The 20,230-nt window shown below is 41.3% G+C and overlaps 1 protein-coding gene across 17 annotated transcripts in view; it reads left to right on the top strand.

Annotated features, from left to right (window-relative positions):
• Window positions 1-20,230, top strand: part of LOC120913619 (muscleblind-like protein 3) — a 201,996-nt gene that overhangs the window by 140,366 nt on the left and 41,400 nt on the right. For 14 of the 17 annotated variants that reach the window (XM_040323709.1, XM_040323711.1, XM_040323715.1 and 11 more), the window contains 4 exons: window positions 3,830-3,994; window positions 5,839-5,946; window positions 11,201-11,401; window positions 19,698-19,934. In XM_040323709.1, the coding sequence (XP_040179643.1) occupies window positions 3,830-3,994; window positions 5,839-5,946; window positions 11,201-11,401; window positions 19,698-19,934 (711 nt within the window). The remainder of the gene's footprint in view (window positions 1-3,829; window positions 3,995-5,838; window positions 5,947-11,200; window positions 11,402-19,697; window positions 19,935-20,230) is intronic. The other 3 variants (XM_040323714.1, XM_040323712.1, XM_040323713.1) reach the window with 1 other exon arrangement.

The raw sequence follows: 20,230 nt of genomic DNA, 5'->3' as shown, positions 1-20,230 counted from the left end.
AAGGTCTCTCCTCCCTCTCATATTTTTCAAAGGAACAACTTTATTAAAAGCGGAAACTAACTGTATCTAAACCCAACTAACAGAAAATTGTATTTATTTCATTTTTATAGCTAAATTCAGAAAGATTTACGCCGGCGTATCAGTAGATACACCGACGTAACTCTGAATCTGCGCTGTCGTAAGTTTAAGGCCGAGTACTCACGAGCAGACATGTCTGATGAAACCGGTCCGCGGACCGTTTTCATCGGACATGTCTGCCCGGGGACTTCTGTTCGATGGCTGTACACACCATCGAACAGAAGTCCGCGCGTAAACACATACGCGGGGCGTGTCTGCGGTGTCGCCGCGTCGATGACGCGGTGTCGCCGCGACAATGACGCGGCGACGTGGGCGGCCTGCCTTTAAAATGCTTCCACGCATGCGTCAAAGTCATTCGACGCATGCGAGGGATGGCGGGCGGCCGGACATGTACGGTAGGTCTGTACAGACGACCGTACATGTCGGGGGGACAGGTTTCCAGCGGACTGTTTTAAAGCAAGTCCAGGAAACAGTTGTCCGCTGGAAACCTGTCCGATCCGCCCGAAAATGGTCCGCTCGTGCCTACACACGGCCAAACATGTCTGCTGAAACTGGTCCACGGACCAATTTCAGCAGACATGTTTGGTCGTGAGTACGGGGCCTAAGTGTATTCTCAAACTGAGATACACTTAAACCTAGCTAAGATACGACAGCCTGCGCCGTCGTATCTTAGGGTGCAATATTTAGGCTGGCCGCTAGGTGGCGCTTCCGTTGAGTTCCAGCGTAGAATGTGTAAATGCCTAGATACGCCGATTCACGAACGTACGTGCGCCCGTCGCAGTAAAGATACGCCGTTTCCGTAAGAGATGCGTCACGTAAAGTTAAAGCTGCCCCCTAGCTGGCCTAGTCAATGTTAAGTATGGCCGTCGTTCCCACGTCGAAATTTGAAAAATGTACGTCGTTTGCGTAAGTCGTCCGTGAATGGAGCTGGACATCATTTACGTTCACGTCGAAACCAATACGTCCTTGCGGCGTACTTTGGAGCAATGCACACTGGGATATGTACACGGACGGCGCATCACGTCGGGTCACCACACATTTACATAAAACATGCCCCCCCATCCTCATTTGAATTAGGCGTGCTTACACTGGCCACATTTACGCTACACCGCCGTAAGTTAGGAGGCAAGTGCTTTGTGAATACAGTACTTGCCTATCTAACTTACGGCGGCGTAGCGTAAATAAGATACGCTGCGCCGCCTTAAAGATGCGGCGCTCTTACTGAATCCAGCTATTAGTATTTAAAACAAACTCATCTATGTCTCAATCCCTTATTTTTCTGAGAAATCACCCCCAACCCCCCTAGCATTTCTAGTTTCGGCCATCTTGAGTAAGGGCAGATGATTTATGTAGCATTTACTTCCTGAAATCCATCTGTTCTTAGCTCAGGCATGCAGGCAGGGAATGTGCTTAGCTCAGAAAGAGCCGTCTCCTCCAGATGAAAGGAAAAAAATGCTTATAAAGACTCTTGGGATATATTGCATCATTTTGGTCTTGGCCACAAACCAGGAAACAAGAGACGGAATGTAAAAAAAATAAAAAATCTACCTTCCTATCTATGTACTAAGGCTAGCAGCATATTGATTAAAAATAAGTAATGTTGATTGCAGGAGTAAAGTTCTATTTTAACCACTTACTGACCACCCACAGTACACTTAGTGCAGGTGACTGGCATTGACAAGCTGGCTCACATACATGTACGCCATTAAACCTGGGGCATGCAGCATGCCGCGACCGCTGTGTCCACCAGTGAACACAATGGATTGCAACTCCTTATACCAGGCCGCTTTGAGCGGCCTGGGAATCATGTATCACAATGTCAACAAAGTTGTTATGAATAATTGCCATTCATAAGGGCTGTGCTTTCTAAACAGTGATGCGTTGATTGGCCCACAGCTATCACATGGTACCTAGGCCAATCCCAGCACCCTGTACCATGTGATTAGCTGTAGCCAATCACGGATCACTATTCTTTTCCCCAAAAATTGTGCCAAAAAATTACAACTTCAAGAAACTCACCATGCCTCTTACTAAATACCTCAGACTGTTTACTTTCCAAAATAGGTAATTTGGGGTTATTTGTACTGTCCTGGCATTTTAAGGGCCTCAAGAAAGTAGATTGGCTGTGAGTACATCAAGATTGATAACTTTTTAAGTATATACACCATAGTTTGTAGACGCTACAACTCTCTCACAAACCAGTTAATATACAATTATTGGGATTTTTTACCCAAAAAATGTATCAGAATACAGTTTGGCCTTAAATTATGAAAACAGAAAACAGAAAATTCTGCGCTATCAATAGTAAGCAGCTCACACTACCAATAGACACTGGATGGTGTATATATAAAATCTAAATAAATATATGTGAAAAAAAAAAGTCCAATGTGATGAAAATTGGTGATAATAGTCCCAATGCCTCGGAATGAAGTGCAGTAAAGAAATCCACCACCGATCATTGAAAGGAAGGCTTAACAGAGATACTGTACCCTAATGGACATATGCCCAGAGGGTCAGTAAAGCAGGGTATAAACCACTCTTAGGCCTGAATCATTGGCTGCAATTCTCGTGGAGACGTCTCACACGTCAATCAGAGAGGAAACCAGGGATCGAATCAGGAAAAAGGTTGCTTCCAGGGGTACCCAATGTGGGCCAAAATTTAAACCAATATGTAGATATGTAGGAGAAGAAGAGAAAGGCACATAGCGTAATACTGAAAGGTACCAATGTTTAATGTAGGTAAAAACACTTGCATTATTAAAGGTGATCAGCGCTTTCAAATGTACAAAGTGGCAGAGGTTGAGTCCCCGACGCGTTTCGCATCAAATAGTGCATCATCTGGGTTGATGTTTTGATGCGAAATGCGTCAGTAAATCACTGCTGCCACTTTGTACATTTGAAAGCGCTGATCACCTTTAATAATGTAAGTGTTTTTACCTACATTAAACAATGGTACCTTTCAGTATTACGCTATGTGCCTTTCTCTTCTTCTCCTACATCTCTACATATTGGTTTAAATTTGGCTAAACAAACCTGGCCCCTCACTCGCCCTACCACACCCCACTGCTGGAGATGTATGGGAAGGCGACGATCAGTGGCTTTACCTTAGGAGGCGGGTGACGAGTTGGTGCTGGATCTGGGGTAGGGCTCCTGGAAGCTTAAAGAGGCTGTTGTTGCTCCTCTACCTGCTGCACCTCGCTCCAGCTTGCTGAGGGAAGAGTCGGGGCCGTTGCTTCTCCTCATGGCCGCCAAACAGAAAGTGGGTCCTGAGACTTGATTGGCCAAGAGTAAGACTCCCGGCCAATCATGTCTCAGGACCCACTTCCTGATTTGCAAGGAGGAGAAGCATGAAGACCTTTGTGAATATTAATTTGCTAATGTCACACAACTGGGTGGGCTCAAGGCTCTGCACCCCCAGCCCACTTTTTTTTAAGCTATTAAAGCCTTAGGCTTGAATCATGTGCTTAAAAAAAAAAAATACATGCTTCCAGCGCCCTGAATGCAGATTGGGGGTTGGGTGTATGGGTTAGGGGGGATGGTGACCTTAATGGAGTGGCCGCTACTGATGGGTACGGCTATACATATGCCAGTGTAGTCTAGTGAGGGTCTGACTATATCTATAAAAATCTTGGTGGCTTTGTTGTACATTTGTAGAGTTGAATAGCAGAAAGCCGTTTTTGTAGATATATAACTTTGTTATGGTCACACATCATAACTTAAAAATATTGTTGTCTTCCTTTTGTTTCCTCAGGGCCGGTGTACAAGAGAAAACTGTAAATATCTGCACCCTCCGCCGCACTTAAAAACACAGCTAGAAATCAATGGACGAAATAACCTTATACAGCAAAAGACAGCTGCTGCCATGATTGCACAGCAGATGCAGTTCATGCTCCCCGGTGCCCAGCTACAGCCAATTGTAAGTAACTCACCTGTTATATGTTCCTCTGCGGAATTCATACTACATGCACTGATTTTGTTACTTCATTTTTAGAGACTTTAAAGAACTCAATGAACGTTCTGTCTCTGAATGTGGGGAAGGTAAAAAGTGATGCTGTAAATTCCAATTGTAATTTCCGCCAGAAATTTTTTTTTTTTAAAGTCAGCAGCTACAAAAACTGCAGCTGCTGACTTTTAAAATAAGGACACGTACCTGTTCAGAGAGAAAGAGAGAGACTTGTAAAGCGCAACACATGCAAACTGAATCGCCTCTGGGCGCTGTATCCATTTCATGGGTAAGGAACCCCTTGACCTCAGAAGAGATGGGTTTTAATCTTTCTCCTGAAGGCCAAGTGGTCCGACTCCAGTCGGATGGTGGTTGGTAGTGTTCAGGTCGCCCGCAATGTCCTCACCCGAAGCGAGTCGCGATGCTTGTCCTGACCGGTCTCTGCTGGCTTTTGGGACTTGTATGTCTCCCAGAAGACAGCGGAGGGAGGTCAGACATGGCGTAGTTGGCCGCAGATTCTGCGACCATCTATCGCCGGAAGTGGGAGCAAATACCTGTATCTGCTCCCCCTCCCCCTGAAAGATGCCAAATGTGACACAAGAGGGGGGGAACCAGATGTTTCATTTTTGGGTGGAACTCCGATTTAACGCTGATGTAAAATTGATCTCAAAGTGTGAGTTTGGCGGTGTGTTGTCTGAATTAGTCAGCAGGAATAACCAGAACAGATGTCCTACCTAGTCATATTTTGGGTCTTCAGGCCTGTTATAATATGAACTATATTCAGTGACTTATACAGTGTACAATATATCTTGTACTTAGCCCTTGATAGTATTCATGCCAGGACTGCTTCTTCCTGTTAAGCAGCTGTTAATGCTCCTGCAACACAGCAGCTGATTGGTGCAAGTCTGGGTTTGGGTACACTTGCTACCAGCTCCTGCCCACTAACTAAAGCCGAATATTCAACTTTATAGCTTGATTCCACCAATAAATGATCTGGGTGCCACTTTTGCGTTCATTAATTTTACCTAAATCATTTTTTTTTTTAAATGTATTGGTGTCATGAGCTATTTATATTTTTTGTAATTACTGCTATAGTGTGCTATTTCTCTAGCTTAGCTTCTAACAAGGACAATGACAGAAGATCATGAGTTTCACAACTGTTCCCAATACTTTTTAATATGGAAATAGGACAGATCTTCTGGGTTTTGTGGTTTCTGTCATGTGTTTGAATACCTTGTGAAAGCTCTTTTCACTCCTGCTTGTTTCCAAGCACACAAGGATCCATAGGATTAACCAATTGGGTACAAAGTATGCATCCTAACTAGTTTATGCTTTCATTTTCCTCTGTGTACCAGTACCTTCATAGTTTTGATAAACCCCTCCCCCTCTCAAACCTCTAGATCAGAGGTGTAAAAATCCATTTCATTGCAGGCCACATGAAAGAGCCAGTTGTATCTGGGGTGCGCTACATACAGAGTGCAGGGTTGAAGAGTACAGTATGTACAGAGTGTAGAGTTCAGGATTATGGTATGGACAGAGTGTGTTGTTCAGGAGTGCATTATGCACAAAGTGCAGGGATCAGGAGTAAGCTATGTACAGAATGCAGGGTTTGAGTGTACAGAATGCAGGTTTTAGGGGTGTTCTATGTACCAAATGTAGGGTTTACGGTTGTGCTGTGTACAGAGTGCAAGGTGTGTCTGTTTTCTGGCAGATCAACAGGTATTTCTCAGTACTTGCAGGGTCTATAAATGGGTAAAACCTGGGGAATGTATATGTATTTTTTTTTACACTTTAAGTGAAGGAAAATTTCCCCTCAGCATCCTTACATGGTCTTGATGATGTCAGAGGGCCCAAGCATAAGAGGAAAAGAAGTCTGCAGGGATCGGTCTAGCAGCACAGAAGAGCCTGCAAAATTGGGGGATTGGGTACGTAAAACTGCTTTACTAAGCCCCTTAGACCTAAAGGAGCAGTTAATCCTTGCAGTGTTGGTGCAACCCAACTGCAAAGAAGGACTTTTAGGTTTACTGCCATTCAGTTTTAGGCTCCGTTCACATTTGGCATTTTGGGATCTTGGCCAACATTGCTGCGATTCTGCCTGCGATCTCAAAAAGCACTGCAATCACAAACCACATGTTCAGGTGCCAAATGGCACCTAAAATGCGGTGCGGTTTTGTCACGATAAACCTTGCGGAAAACCTCTACTGGCAAAGTTTGTCGTCCAAAAGAAGCTCTCTATGTTGCGGTTTACTGCAATAGCTGTGCAATAATTGTTGCAAAACCACACCGCATTTTAGGTGCCTTTGAATATGAATGACACCTGAACACGTGTTTTGCGATTGCAGTACAATTTGAGATTGTGGGCAGAATCTTCTGAGTAAACTACATAAGTAGCATGCAATAGCAATCAATCACATGTTTGGGGCCTTATGCAGTCAAGTGAGATCATTACTATATGCTACTTGTGCACTATACTCCATAGGGAGCCTTTGGTTCCATTTCTTTTAGTGATCAATAGCTACTTCTAGAGATGACTCTGTAGCAATTTTAGCAACAAGACTCAGCTGCCTCCATACAATGCATGTTATCAGGCAACATATTGTGTGGTAATGCACATGCATAATGGAATGCAAGGGATTGCAAAAGTGTGACTTGGCTTTAAATCTCTTAAATAAGAAAAGAGTATCGTCTATATAACTATCGTCTATGTATTTTGGGTACCTATTGGCAGCAACTCAAGTTTTGTCTAGTTTTCTTTCCTTCAGTCTTAATGCATCAGAAAAATGTTGTGTTCTAAAAACAGCACATTTATACAGTCTTTGCAGATTGTACTGAGGTGACACACACCATTTAAATACAGACTAATCAATAGGGGGGGGGGATAGTAACGTTCTGAACACTGCATCTGTACTGGTCATGAATAATCATGTGCACGGATGCCACTTAACCTCAAACCTTTCTCTAAGTTGTCTATTATTTTTAAAGACTTGCACTCAGAGCTTATCATCAGAGACTGAGAGGGATCCAGGAAAGTAATGGCAATTTAACATAATGTCACTAAGTGAAAAGTTACATGTACAGAGCTTCTGTAATTAGAAGCTGTTGAGTTCATTTAATGTACACCAGAAATCCTGTATTCTACGTTGGCACGTTTCACTTTTCATAATGTGCATATATGATGGCGGTGGTTTTAACCTTACAATCTCTGTTGAATTAAACCTGAATATGCATCTTATGAAGAGTGGATTTTTCATATACATCATGATAAAAGCTTGTAGTCTACAGATAGCTGAACCCTTTTGCTGTTGAGGCCATCTCACATTGTTTAATTCCTGATGGTAGGGACAATAAAAATATATATATTACAATACAGACATGAAGGTTCAGCTAAGAACCTATCCTCCATGCTTTATAGGCGTTGCAGACTATAGGCTAGTAATGGCGAACCTGGGCACCCCAGATTGTTTGGAACTACATTTCTCATGATGTTGATGCAAATGTACAGTAGTTCCAAAACATCTGGAGTGCCAAGAGTTCCTTCTGCTCCTCTTGGTTGTAGGAAATTGCTTTCCAATTTCTACAACCTATGCTCGCTGCTTCCTTTTTACATCTTTTTTTCTTCCCCGTTGCAGTTTATTTATTTATTTATTTATTTTTGGGGGGGGGGGGGGGGGTCTTCCACAGGCTTCTTAGTATAACTTTTTTTGGCAGAGTAATTTTTGTCCATTGAATGATAAGACTTGGCCTTCTAAGAATGCTCATGTTTATGAATCTCACAACATCAAAGCCACTAAATAAATATCAGGTCTTATCTGGTTCTGTAAATACTGTACATTTTTTTGGAAGACTATGCCAAAGCCACACTTGATCTTTTCCCCAATTTTCCATGTATGTAGAGGTTTTCTCCTTCAAAGGCAGCAGGTAATGAAGCCTAATCTATTCCCGCTGATTGGCTAACAATGTAGTGAGTTGCCCCATCTGAGCAATGCACAGTTTTTTATTCTTCATCAACATTATAATGGAAAATTGTACCTTCTTAATTTTCCTAATGCCAATCAATGGCAGAATATTACCATATGTATGCTGCCATGTTGGTGCCAGGAAAGTGGAAAATTGTATCGAATACCTACCGTAATTTTTATTTTCTGGTTTCAAATCCATGGCAGCATATATGTAGTAGTATGCTGCCATGTTGGCACCAGGAAAGTGACTTTCAGCTTCAACCTGCTTTTCTTTTTTTCTTTTATTTAGAGTAGGGCAAAGTTCAATCCATTGTCTTTCTTTTTCCATCTGTGTCTCATTAGGGGGATTTACTTTCTGTCCTTCAGACTCAACAGGAGAGGATATCTTTCTGAACAGAGGGGTATATCCTTTTAGGGCAGTTGTCAAAAGAACAAGCATCCCCATTCGAATATGTTCCCCTGTATTCCTGTTCCAATGGCAACACTTTAATTCCTGGTGACATTGGCGACCAGGACAAATAAAGGATAGCAACACAGACAATGATAAAACCTGACAGTGGTTCTGACACCTCACTGTTCTATAAAATCTAAAAAAAAAATTATTGTTAATTATAATTTAAGTGGCACACAAACAGTATAGTTGCATTTAGTAGTATGTTTATAATGCTTTACAAAGTGTTGGTATAAAGCCACAGGGGAAATCCACCCAATTCATTGGTCAAGTCAATAATGCATCATGTAGATTGTTCATTTATTGAAGTTGGGCATAAGATGACAAAGGGTAGCTCCACACTAGTGTGTTAGGGGAATATGTGGTAACACGTACGTATTAGTTTATGACCAGTGCTGTTATTTTCAAATTGCACCCCAAAGCACACACACAGTAGCTGCACATACTGCACATACTGCACAAAAACGCATGCACGAGTTTGAAGGTTCACACTGCGTAATTTGCACATTACTCAGCAGATGATAATAAGAATATACTGTACAGATGGCAAACAAAAATGTATATTAGTAAATGAGTTTTGATCCATTATCAGTGTATTTTGCCATGGGCTGCAGTGTTTAAGTAGAATTATAGATTCTCCTTTAGTTCATCAGCTTCTGCATTATTAAAGGTTCTGTATTGAATGTCATGTTCAGAAAATGTCTGTGGGCTGTTAACACATCCTCCATACTCCAGGAACACAATGCATGTGATCATCATGTGATTTTCTGGGTGGCTTCCCATGTGATCTGACAGATGTATTTGTCTGTAATAAAGACAGCAACGTGATTCAGGTTAAACATTGTATTTCCAGACACATTTTACCAGGAGTTATCATTATTATTGTCTACCAATTAGCTTTCAGCATTTGATCATTTATACCACTAAGAGGTTATTTCAGCCCCCTCTTATGCCGATGCGACATGTCATGCGATTTGACAGTTCAAACTAAATGTCACCCTATTTGTGTTTAGGGAACCATTCAAATTGGTGCAACACCTATCTGAAAAAGGTTCCTGCAGTATTTTTGCCAGTTTCATGTGCGACAAGCATAGACATATGTGCATGTAGTTGCAGAGATGTCGCAAGCCGCACATGAAATCACACTGACCGGCGGCTTTGAAATCATGTAGTGCAATTTCAAAGCTGCGGTCGGAATTGGAATTCTCTCCATTTGAGCTAGTTGGTAGTAGTAACCTGATTGAGGTCCTAACTTATCCCTGGCGTGTGTGTGTGTGTGTATATATATATATATATATATATATATATATATATATATATATATATATATATATATATATATATATATATATATTATTATTTGAAGGAAAAAAAATGGTGCCTGGAGATCATTATTAACTTGGCAGAGAAACTATAAGTGAAGATATATATTTATAAATACTTGCAAATTTGATGGTGTATTCAAAAGCTTAAAGCGCAACTCCAGTTTCCATTATTTTACTGGAGTGGGCTAGATCGGGAGGTGACTTTAATCCTCGATCTTCTATTCAATTTTATTTTGGGGGTTTATTTACTAAAACTGGAGAGTGCAAAATGTGATGCAGCTCTGCATAAAAACCAATCAGCTTCCAGGTCAAAGCTTAATTGAACAAGTTGAATTTAGAAGCTGATTGGCTACCATGCAAAAATTGATAAATTGATTCGTCTTTTTGAAGACGGGATCCGCTCATTGGACAATGAAGATACTGGAAAAACAAGGGGGGGGGGGTTGGGACCAATAGTGGACCCAAAGATAATCTAAGAGCGAATCAAAGACAGATAATTATCAGTGAATAAACAAGGCTTTTTTTGATGAGTATACAAAAATTCAAACAAGATTCCCCTGGAAGTTGAATACAAAACAAATTATCTAAGGAGGGATGTTCCTCCAGGGTATCTATATCAATATAAATTACACTATAAAAAGTACAAAGTTGTGTTAAAAGAAAGTGGGGAGTTGAGTAGACCACTGGACCTAAATAATAAAAATAGACCCCTCTTTATCCGGATGAATGCAGTCATCAAGGTGTGGCGGTGATAGAAAAAAGTCTGAGATTGGATATTGAAAATACTGGAATGGCTGCGAATCTGTAGATAGAGCTGGGAAATTACTTCAGCTATTGGGCATAGTTCCAGTAAGACAACTTAGCATCAAGGATGGTGGAGGCATGAAATATCTCCTTTTGACTGCTCCATGCCCATTTATTATGGAAATAAAATGGCCAGAATGGTATTTTTAGCAGTGGAAATAAGATACTGTACATTATATTTACAGGTCTTTGAATATTAATATCTCATGTACATTGGGCTGACTTCATTTTGCAGTGCAATATAAGTGAAAGATTTATTTTAATGGAAAAAATATCAGTTTTCCCCTTCCTTTGTTCATGTTTTCTCTGTGTGCACACCATGTAGACTCTTTGTAGGATCTTCCTGTAGATGTGTGCATGCTCCAGCAGTGGCTGAACATAACTGGTTTATCACAGTGACTATAGCGGACATGGCATTAGCATGGTTACTTGTAGTCATCTCTATTTCTCACATCTCATGATTACACAACATTGTAGATAAATCATAATAAGTGTATCCGCCTACTTCTGAAAAATCTGCTATCCTTGTTTGTTAGTCGTAATGTCTTCTTAAAAGAAGTATTAGGTCATTAGATTATTCTACATATTATCTGAACGTTGTTTAATACCATATTGCCTTTTCTTTGTTTTTCTCCCACAGACCACATTCCCTGTGAATCCATCACTTGCAACAAGCCAATCCATGGCTTTTAGCCCATACCTGAGTCATGTCTCTCCAGGAATGGGCCTGGTTCCCGCTGAGCTCTTACAAAATACGCCTGTCCTGGTTTCGGGGAATCCATCGGTTACAGTTCCTGGTGGCTCTGCTGGTCAGAAACTGGTGCGCACAGACAAACTTGAGGTAGGTGGTGTGCCGTGGTAAAGATAGAAACTCATCCTGTGCATATAAATTGCCTTTAAATAGCTTCCTACTTCTATCTAAATTGATTTCTTGAAGTGACGAATTGCATAACTCTGTGGGTAATTTTGTCCATGGTCACATTGCAGTGTAAAATTTTAAATAGGCTAGATTTCTAGATTAGAGAACCGGAGAACACTTGTTAGGCTTTCTCCTGTATTATGAATATTTAAACGTTGACATTTTTAAAGTTTTATACATCTGTGCAGAACTTTTATTGGCGTTCCTAATGGAGCCTGTTACAGTTCTGAAGTCAGATCTCTACACTATAAAAATTTTGTAGGTGAGTGGCCCCGTCTGCCCCCTTCTACCCGACACCTGACATCCTATCAGATATTCTGGTAGGTACTGGCTGCGGCTCTCAGATCATAATAGACCCATTCGCGCTTTATACTGTGGAAGGGGGAAATCTGAATTAAAATCATCTGTGTATACAGAGCTTTAGATGAAGGAGATTTAAAGCCAAACTTCAGGCAAAAAAAAAAAAATCACAATTTCAGGAAGCCAATTAAATGTCCCACATTACTCATATCAGTGTCCTTCATGTGCGGAATTCAAAGGACAAAGATGTGGGCGTGTTTTATGGTAATTCAACTTGACCCCACGTAAATGAAGTTTTTTTTTAACGACGCATGTGCCGTCCGTGGGGGTATCCCAGTGCGCATGCTCGAAATCACGTCGCAAATAGTCAATGCTTTCGACGTGAACGTAATTTACGCAAAGCCCTATTCGCGAACGTTTTGCGCAAACAACGGAAAATTTTACGCTGTCCCGACTTCCATACTTAACATTGCGTACGCCTCATAGACCCAGGGGTAACGTTACGCCGAAAAAAGCCTTACATAAACCACGTAAAAAAATGCGCCGGGCGGACGTACGTTTGAGGATTGGCGGATCTAGCTAATTTGCATACTCTACGCGGAAATCAACGGAAGCGCCACCTAGCAGCCAGCGTAAATATGCACCTAAGATCCGACAGCGTACTAAGACGTACGTCAGTCGGATCTAACCCCCATTCAGGCGTATCTTGTTTTGTGGATACAAAACAAAGATACGCCGGAGCATCCTAGAAGTTACGCGGCGTATCAATAGATACGCCGACGTAACTTCTTTGTGGATCTGGCCCGTAAACTGCAGAACCGGAGCAATTTGCCAACACAATTAAACTCAGAGCATGCTATCAGCTGTGCAATGTAGAGTGTTCCACTTACTCGTAAGAAAAGGGGAGAGAACAGGACACTGTGCCAGTCAATCACAGGAGAACAATGGGGATCAGCACTAGATTTCATACCCTTCCTACCAGCTGTTTCTCTAAAGACAGGCATTAGGCCACTTCAACACCACAGAGAAAAAACAAATTGTGCCCATGGAAAGCATAGCCTTTGGCCCAATTCTCATTATCCGATTTGGGAGCATGCACATTCCCTTGTGCATTACCACAACGTTAGGCACCATGCGCTGCTTGTAATGGTGCAATGCATTGTTTTTCAATGGTACCCTAACGCACCTTGATGACAGAGGCACACTGCACAGCAGCAAAACACCCAGCCAGGTGCTAAAGTGCGTAGTTGTGTTATATGCTGTAAAAAAACTGCAGATTTGATGGCAGCTAAGGCTATTATGTGGAAAAACATTTGTGCTTTAACGCACCACTCCTTAGCGGTTAGGTGTGCTCCTTACAGTCTGGTTCACAATGCTGCATTGTGGTAATGTGTGCACAATTATCAGTGTGTGGCGATTTGTAAACTGCAGTGCCATTAATTTTCCATGACAATCCAATATATCTGCATTGCAGTGTACAGTAAAGCAAGCACTACCATGATTTGTTGTTCACTGTGTCACAAAAAAGGTGCATGCATTTTTATGTACATTTACATCTGAGCATGCATTATTGCAACGCTCAGATGTACAGTGGCCCTTGGTCACATTTCTTCTCCCAATGTGCTGTGTGGACAATGAATGTGAAACCAGCACATTGATGAAAACTCTCCTCTAAGCATCTTCAGTTTTCGACTGTATTGAGCAAATAAACAAAGCAGAGATTGCCTTACAATTCCCTGCCCCTACCAAGGAGAATACTGTTCTAAAGTAGTTTACATGAAATTAATATAAAGACATATTCAGGTATTTATACTAGATGGATATAAAATACATATAATAATTTGTTAATAAATACATTACTCGATTAAATGTATTCTGATCTTTAGATTTCTTTCTTAAGTTTTTCTTCTTTTTTTTTATTCTTTATCTTACTATTTTTTTTTCTTTCTTTCTTGGTCCATTATTTTTTCTTTGATTTTCTTTTTCTTTTTTTCTTTGATTTTTTTTTTCTAAAATATCTTAACATGTTTTATAATTTTACACCAGGTAAATATGAAATATTGTATATTAATATTTCATACTTACATTTACAGCCAGCAGGTGGAGCTCTGGGCTCCTTTTCTCCTGTTTGCCAGGTTAGTCTTACCTTCTTTCCCACACAAAATATGTTTACAGACCTTAATAGCTCAAACTTAAATTTACATACACAAGTGAATGAGTCAAAGAAGGGACTTCTGCCCCTCATTCCCCTTCCCTAACAGATTGTGCAGACTCTGAAGGTAAACAGATTCTACTGGTCTCTCATTTGTGCTCACCTTTGGTGCTCTGTGACACCAGTGTCATTACTGGAAACACTTATAATAGAGAAGTTTAAAGCTGAACTCTGGGGGAAAACAAACATGCTGGACTCCACTGTAAGGGTTAAATGCTTGTTTTGGTCTAGGGCAGTGATGGCGAACCTTGGCACCCCAGATGTTTTGGAACTACATTTCCCATAATGCTCCACTAAACTACAGAGTGTATGAGCATCATGGGAAATGTAGTTCCAAAACATCTGGGGTGCCAAGGTTTGCATTCACTGGTCTAGGGCATGGGTCTTCAAACTACGGCCCTCTAGTTACTTAATCAATCCTCCCTTCCCACAGACAGTACTGCTAAAACGGTCAACCTCTTGTCATATATGCCATTGCAGTCAAAAGTCCTCTGACATCATCAAGTACAATGCAGGGCCTATAGCCTTGTACTGAACATGAGTATGCCAAGCAGCAGTCCACCACCAGAGAAGAGGGGAGTGCCTACTGCTGGGGAGTAATAGATCAGGCAGGTAAAACTGCATTTTCTGGTACCCCTAGATGTAAACAAGAATTTAACCCTTGCAGTGCAGGGGCTGCCCCTTCGCAAGGAAGACTTTTTCCTTTCCCCAGAGATGAGCTTTCCTTTTCCTTTTTTATTGACACTCTAGCAGCTCTATACTGCGGTCACCTACATCTTGTGCAGGAGTATACTATACTTGACTGCCGTCCCTTGGTTCTGCTTCTCCTGAAACAAAGCACATGTATATAAATCACATTTTTAGGATTAGGCATTACAGCCAGTCTGCTTTTTTTCCCCCAAGTCCAGAATAACAACTAATAGAATGCAGTACATGACATTGTCATGACATTTTCACAGCCACAGAATTCTATTCCCTTTAATGGCTCCCAGAAGCCAGGCAGAGGAAGGCCTGTGTTATTAGTTGACATTTAATGAAATAAAAGTGGTAAATGACCGTCTTGTAGGAAATGATGGGATAAGAAGTGAAAATCAATACAAAATTATTTATCCATTTGCCTTGCTTTTGTCAAATGTCATTTATGTAATGACTGTAATATATATATATATATATATATATATATATATATATATATATATATATATATATATATATATATATATATCTCTATATATATATATATATATATATATATTTATATATATATTTAAATAACCTTAAAACTGTAACTTTCGATACTAAAAGTGAACTTGAGTCAGTGTAAACATGTACTAAGAAATTATATTTTACTTGAGAACATGGTGTAGGAGCTGCACACTACAATATACAGAACATTTTAATGTCATCTGGGAGAGTATCATGGTATGCTGTGCATACTGGCACATTAAGGAAACAGCCCCCCCCCCTCATGCAGCAAATTTTAGTTATGTATTTACACCTCCAGCGATTACCTACAGTTAGGGACAGATGATTGGTGGTGAATACATCCACTGTTCATAACTGCAGGTAACCACTGATAATGTGGATACATGCAAACAGCCATAGACAGCCATGGCTTCTGTCAACCTGTCATTGCTTTTTTACAGGCTTCCCAGCCGTACATGTGTGATTCCAGCCGCAGGAATCTTTCGTACGCCCCAAAATGCCCATGTGTATGTAGCATAAGACTGCTACATACCAACTCAGCTTGGGCATATAAATATCAATTGTTTTCATTTATATTTCAATGCGTCCCTGCTGACCTCCAGACAATGCTAGTTGACTGACTGCCATGCTAATCCTATGGCTGTCTCAGCAATGATTCAGCCAGGTTTACTTTAAAGCTGAAGTGTAGGTATGGCAATTTTTACATTGCTTCAGCCTGTAAGCATGTATGTGCCATACCTGTGGGATTCCTGTGGAAGCTGGAAATCACTTTAGGCTGGGTTGGCATAGATGCAGGGCTGGTTCTTGTGCAGTTTCCATTCATTGGTACAGGTGCGAATCGGACACTTAAATCACACCTGAAACTGACTGAAAACCGCACAGGACCCTTTTTTTTTTTTTTTTCACTGCAACCAACCCGCATATACAGTATGTGAACCAGCAATAATGAAAACTGGATTGATTCACATGTTATGCAATTCAGATGCAGTTCAAAACACATCAGATTTGCATATATGTGAGCCTGTGTAGGCATTGCAACTACAGCGATCTTCACTAGCTTCTAGGTCTTGTGCCGAGTGGCTTCTCAGCTGCCATGTGAAAACAGGAGGTCACTTTCAATGGGTACCATTCAATGAAGGCAAAACATTCTCTGTTTGGACAAGGTGTAGAGGCAATCACAATGTCCGTCTTGTCCAAGCAAAGAGCACTTTGCATGTGTTGAGAAAATGCAAAGTGTGCTGTACTGTAGCGATGCCCACAGGGATCACAAAAGTATGGCACATACTGTTCATACTAAAGCCCCATACACACCATCAGATTATCTGCAGATTTTTGTCTTCAGATTTACCAAAACCATGTAGTACAAGGGCCTGCCTGATTGCATACAAATTGAAACTCTTAAGGTTTGACCTCCTATTATATGGTTTTGGTAAATCTGAAGACAAAAATCTGCAGATAATCTGATGGTGTGTATGGGGCTTTACTTTGGCCAAGCTGGATCAATGTAACTATGTAAAAATTGCCATACCTAAACTTCAGCTTTAAATTATAAACTGCCAAAGTTCCTATCCCGAAGATTGCATATCGGCTTTCAAAAGCTGTGTAAGTTTACAGCTAGAACATTGTAGGGAGAGGGGCAACTGCTGGATCAATCCGCATTTTGTGCAGTAGTGTAGTCTATATTTTTATGGAAGGATGGTGTCTGAAATGGACTTGATCTACAGCTTACAAGCTCAACGTTTTACAAAATTACTTTGAAAAGCCCATGTATATCTCTCATCATCCACTCTTGGCAGTGTTGTCGGACTTTAGTATAGAAAATGTAACATTTGTCCTGGTATAACTTCATATTTGTTTTGTGGCCTCTCTACCCTGGGGAAAATGCTCCATAACTCCTCATTATGGGCACACCCAGCGAATAGGGGCGTATAGGGATTGTAAACTTGTTCAGTGAAAAGGTGGCAGATTTTTGGTGTTGCACTTTCCAGGACATTTTGTTCCTTTATTAAGAAGGAAGGAAAATAAAAATGTCTTTGGGTATAAAGCACTTGGCAAATCACTTTAAGCTAAATTTAACTATTTGCCGTTTTCCAGCAATACAACTTCTGATTGCTCCATACCAAAAAAAAAAAAAAACTTTGGAAACATATCCTGTTGGAACATAAATATTAAGGGGTATTCTTACCATGACATAGAGGCCACAGGAAAAGGCACTCAGCTTCTATAGGGTTGAAAAGCAAAATGCCAAGAAAACCACCAGTACCTCATGTATGATATGTATATGGTATGTTTACTGTTCTAGCTACTAATCTTGTGGCTTATGCACACTTTCTATGCTATACAGCCAGGCAGATGACATGTGTAGCTATTAAAGAGACATGGCCACTTTCCCCATTCATGGCAGAGTGACGGTATCCCCTGATAGCTCACTACCCAGACAGATATACTCTTAGGGCCAGATTCACAGAGCGAGTACGCCGGTGTATTTACTGATACACCGGCGTCGAAATTAGAATTATTTTTTTTTTGGCGTAAGTCGTCCGTGAATAGGAAAGGACATAACTCACGTCTAAGTTAAAAAAATGACGTCGGTGCGACGTCATTTCGCACAAAGCACGGTGGGAAATTTCAAAACGGAGCATGCGCAGTTCATTCGACGCGCTTCATTTAAATGAATCATGCCCCCAACCCGCCCAATTTCAAATACGCCGCCAGAAAAACACTACGCCGCCGTAACTTAAGGCGCAAAATCTCTGAGGATTCGAAATTCCGCCAGGTAAGATACGGCGGCGTAGCGTATCACTGATACGCGGCGCAAGTGCAAATGTCTGTGAATCTGGCCCTTAACATCTAACCTATAAAAATCTTTAAAGCGTTGCCTATGGAGATTCTTAAGTACCGAAGTTTAGCGCCATGCCACGAGTGTGTGCAATTTTAAAGCGTGACATGTTGGGTATCTATTTACTTGGCGTAGCATCATCTTTCACATTACTGTATACAAAGAATCAGGTTAACTTAAGTGTTTTTGTTTTTGTTTTTTTATATTCATGAAGGTTTTTTTTCCCAATGAAGTAATCTGAGTGACCCTACTAATAACAGAGGTGTGCGTATCACAGGTTGGATGGCCAGTAAGGATGAGCTCAGGCATGTTCAACTATACATGCAGAGCCCGCCAGGAGATCGGCACTGCGGAGCGCTTATCACAAGCAGTAAGACATTTTCCTGAGATTGGGAAATGTCTCGCTGCCTGTAATTAGCGCTGTGTAGTGCCGACTTACTGGACAGTATGTGCCCTGGAATAAATGCCCGAAACACAAGCAGTTTTATTTACCTTGCCTTTCATTCCCCCAGCAGCCAGTGCTCTTCTCCTCTTTCTGACACTCCATGTTGTGGGCCTACCCTCTCCGTCTTCACTTACAATGCAGCACCAATGGTCCTGCATTATACATGGTGACATCAATGTGTGTGTAATGCACAGAAGCAGCCTCTGGTGAAACTCTTCCTGTTCCCTCTAGGCCAAAATAAACACCTAATGGAGGGGAAGCTGAAATAGTAACTTTTTATTTTTCCATGAGTTTGGCTTTTTTTTTTTTTTTTTTTTTTATGCATCCAGGCCATTTGAAAAGGATGTGTGACTTTAAAGCTTGATAATGGGTTGTGTTAAAGTATATGTGGGTCTCAAAAACAAATATGCCATGCTATCCGAGCAAAAATGGCAGTGTACGTTTAGGCATTAATCATTGGAATCCCTGATCCAACACCGCTTATGGAACTTCATAGATTGGATGGTTTGTGGTGTGGGCAGCGCTGTACAAATCCAGAGAACCCTGATTGGCCAACTGTGTGTTTGTATATCATTGGTGGACAGGGCTGGACTGGGACAACAATTTGGCCCTGGACTTCATCCAGACCGGCCCACTTTAATTCAATAAAATGCTGCCCCCCCCCCCCGAAAAATCACGCCCACCAAAAGGCCCCTACATCCTTTATTGTATATCATGAGAGGGTGAGAGAGAGGGGAATGAGAGAGAGAGAGGGAGGGTTGAGGGAAAGGGGGTGAGAGGGGGTGGGTGAGTGTAAGAAAAAGAGAGTGAGTGTAAAAGAGAGGGGGTGAGTGTAGGACCCCTTTCTACACTGAGGCGTTTTTTAGGCGCTTTTGGGGTAAAAATTGCACCTGTAAAGCGACTGAAAAACGCTTCCGCTGCAGTCCCAGTGTGAAAGCCTGAGTGCTTTCACACTGGGGCACTGACAGGGCATTAGAAAAAATCCTCCAAGCAGCATCTCTGTTTTAAAAAACGGCCCACTGAGCCATCGGCCCACCGGGAAACTCCCTGTAGTCCCTATGGCCAGTCCATCCCTGTTGGTGGAGAAGTACCTGTTAATTTAATATCCGCATATTATCCTGAAACAATGACTGTGGTGTGTCGTATGTACTCAATGGAACAAAATGCACATCTCTTTCTATAATTTCATATTAAAGACTATTTTTCTCCTGTCCAGGTTTGCAGAGAATTCCAGCGTGGGAATTGTACCCGAGGAGAAAATGACTGCCGCTATGCGCACCCAATAGAAATGGCCATGATTGACACCAACGAGAACACTGTAACAGTTTGCATGGATTACATCAAAGGCAGATGCTCTAGGGAGAAATGCAAGTACTTTCACCCCCCTGCACACCTGCAAGCCAAAATAAAGGCAGCTCAGCACCAGGTGAACCAAACAGCCGCAGCTGCTATGGTAAGGGCCTGCTTAGTCTATTTCTCTGGAGTCTTGCTGTCTGGGGGCTAATTATCATGTACTTAACCCATTGCAGGCTAAAATTGCTTACTGAAGAAACACCGGGGCAGGTTTAATAAAAAGTAGAGGACCAAGAAACTTCTCTATTGCTGATATTTAAAGTGACAGCTTGAATTTGATTGTTCTAGCAATGGAGAAATTTCCCTTCACTTTTTAGAAATTGCGCCCCCATAAAATTATAGGAGGCATATATAACACTTTTGCTGACTGAAAACAGTTTTTTCTGTTCTTTGTAT

The sequence above is a fragment of the Rana temporaria genome, chromosome 9, assembly GCF_905171775.1.
Source record: "Rana temporaria chromosome 9, aRanTem1.1, whole genome shotgun sequence".
NCBI lineage: Eukaryota > Metazoa > Chordata > Amphibia > Anura > Ranidae > Rana > Rana temporaria.
Note: the sequence above shows the minus strand (reverse complement) of the source record. Positions and strands in the feature narration are given on the sequence as shown.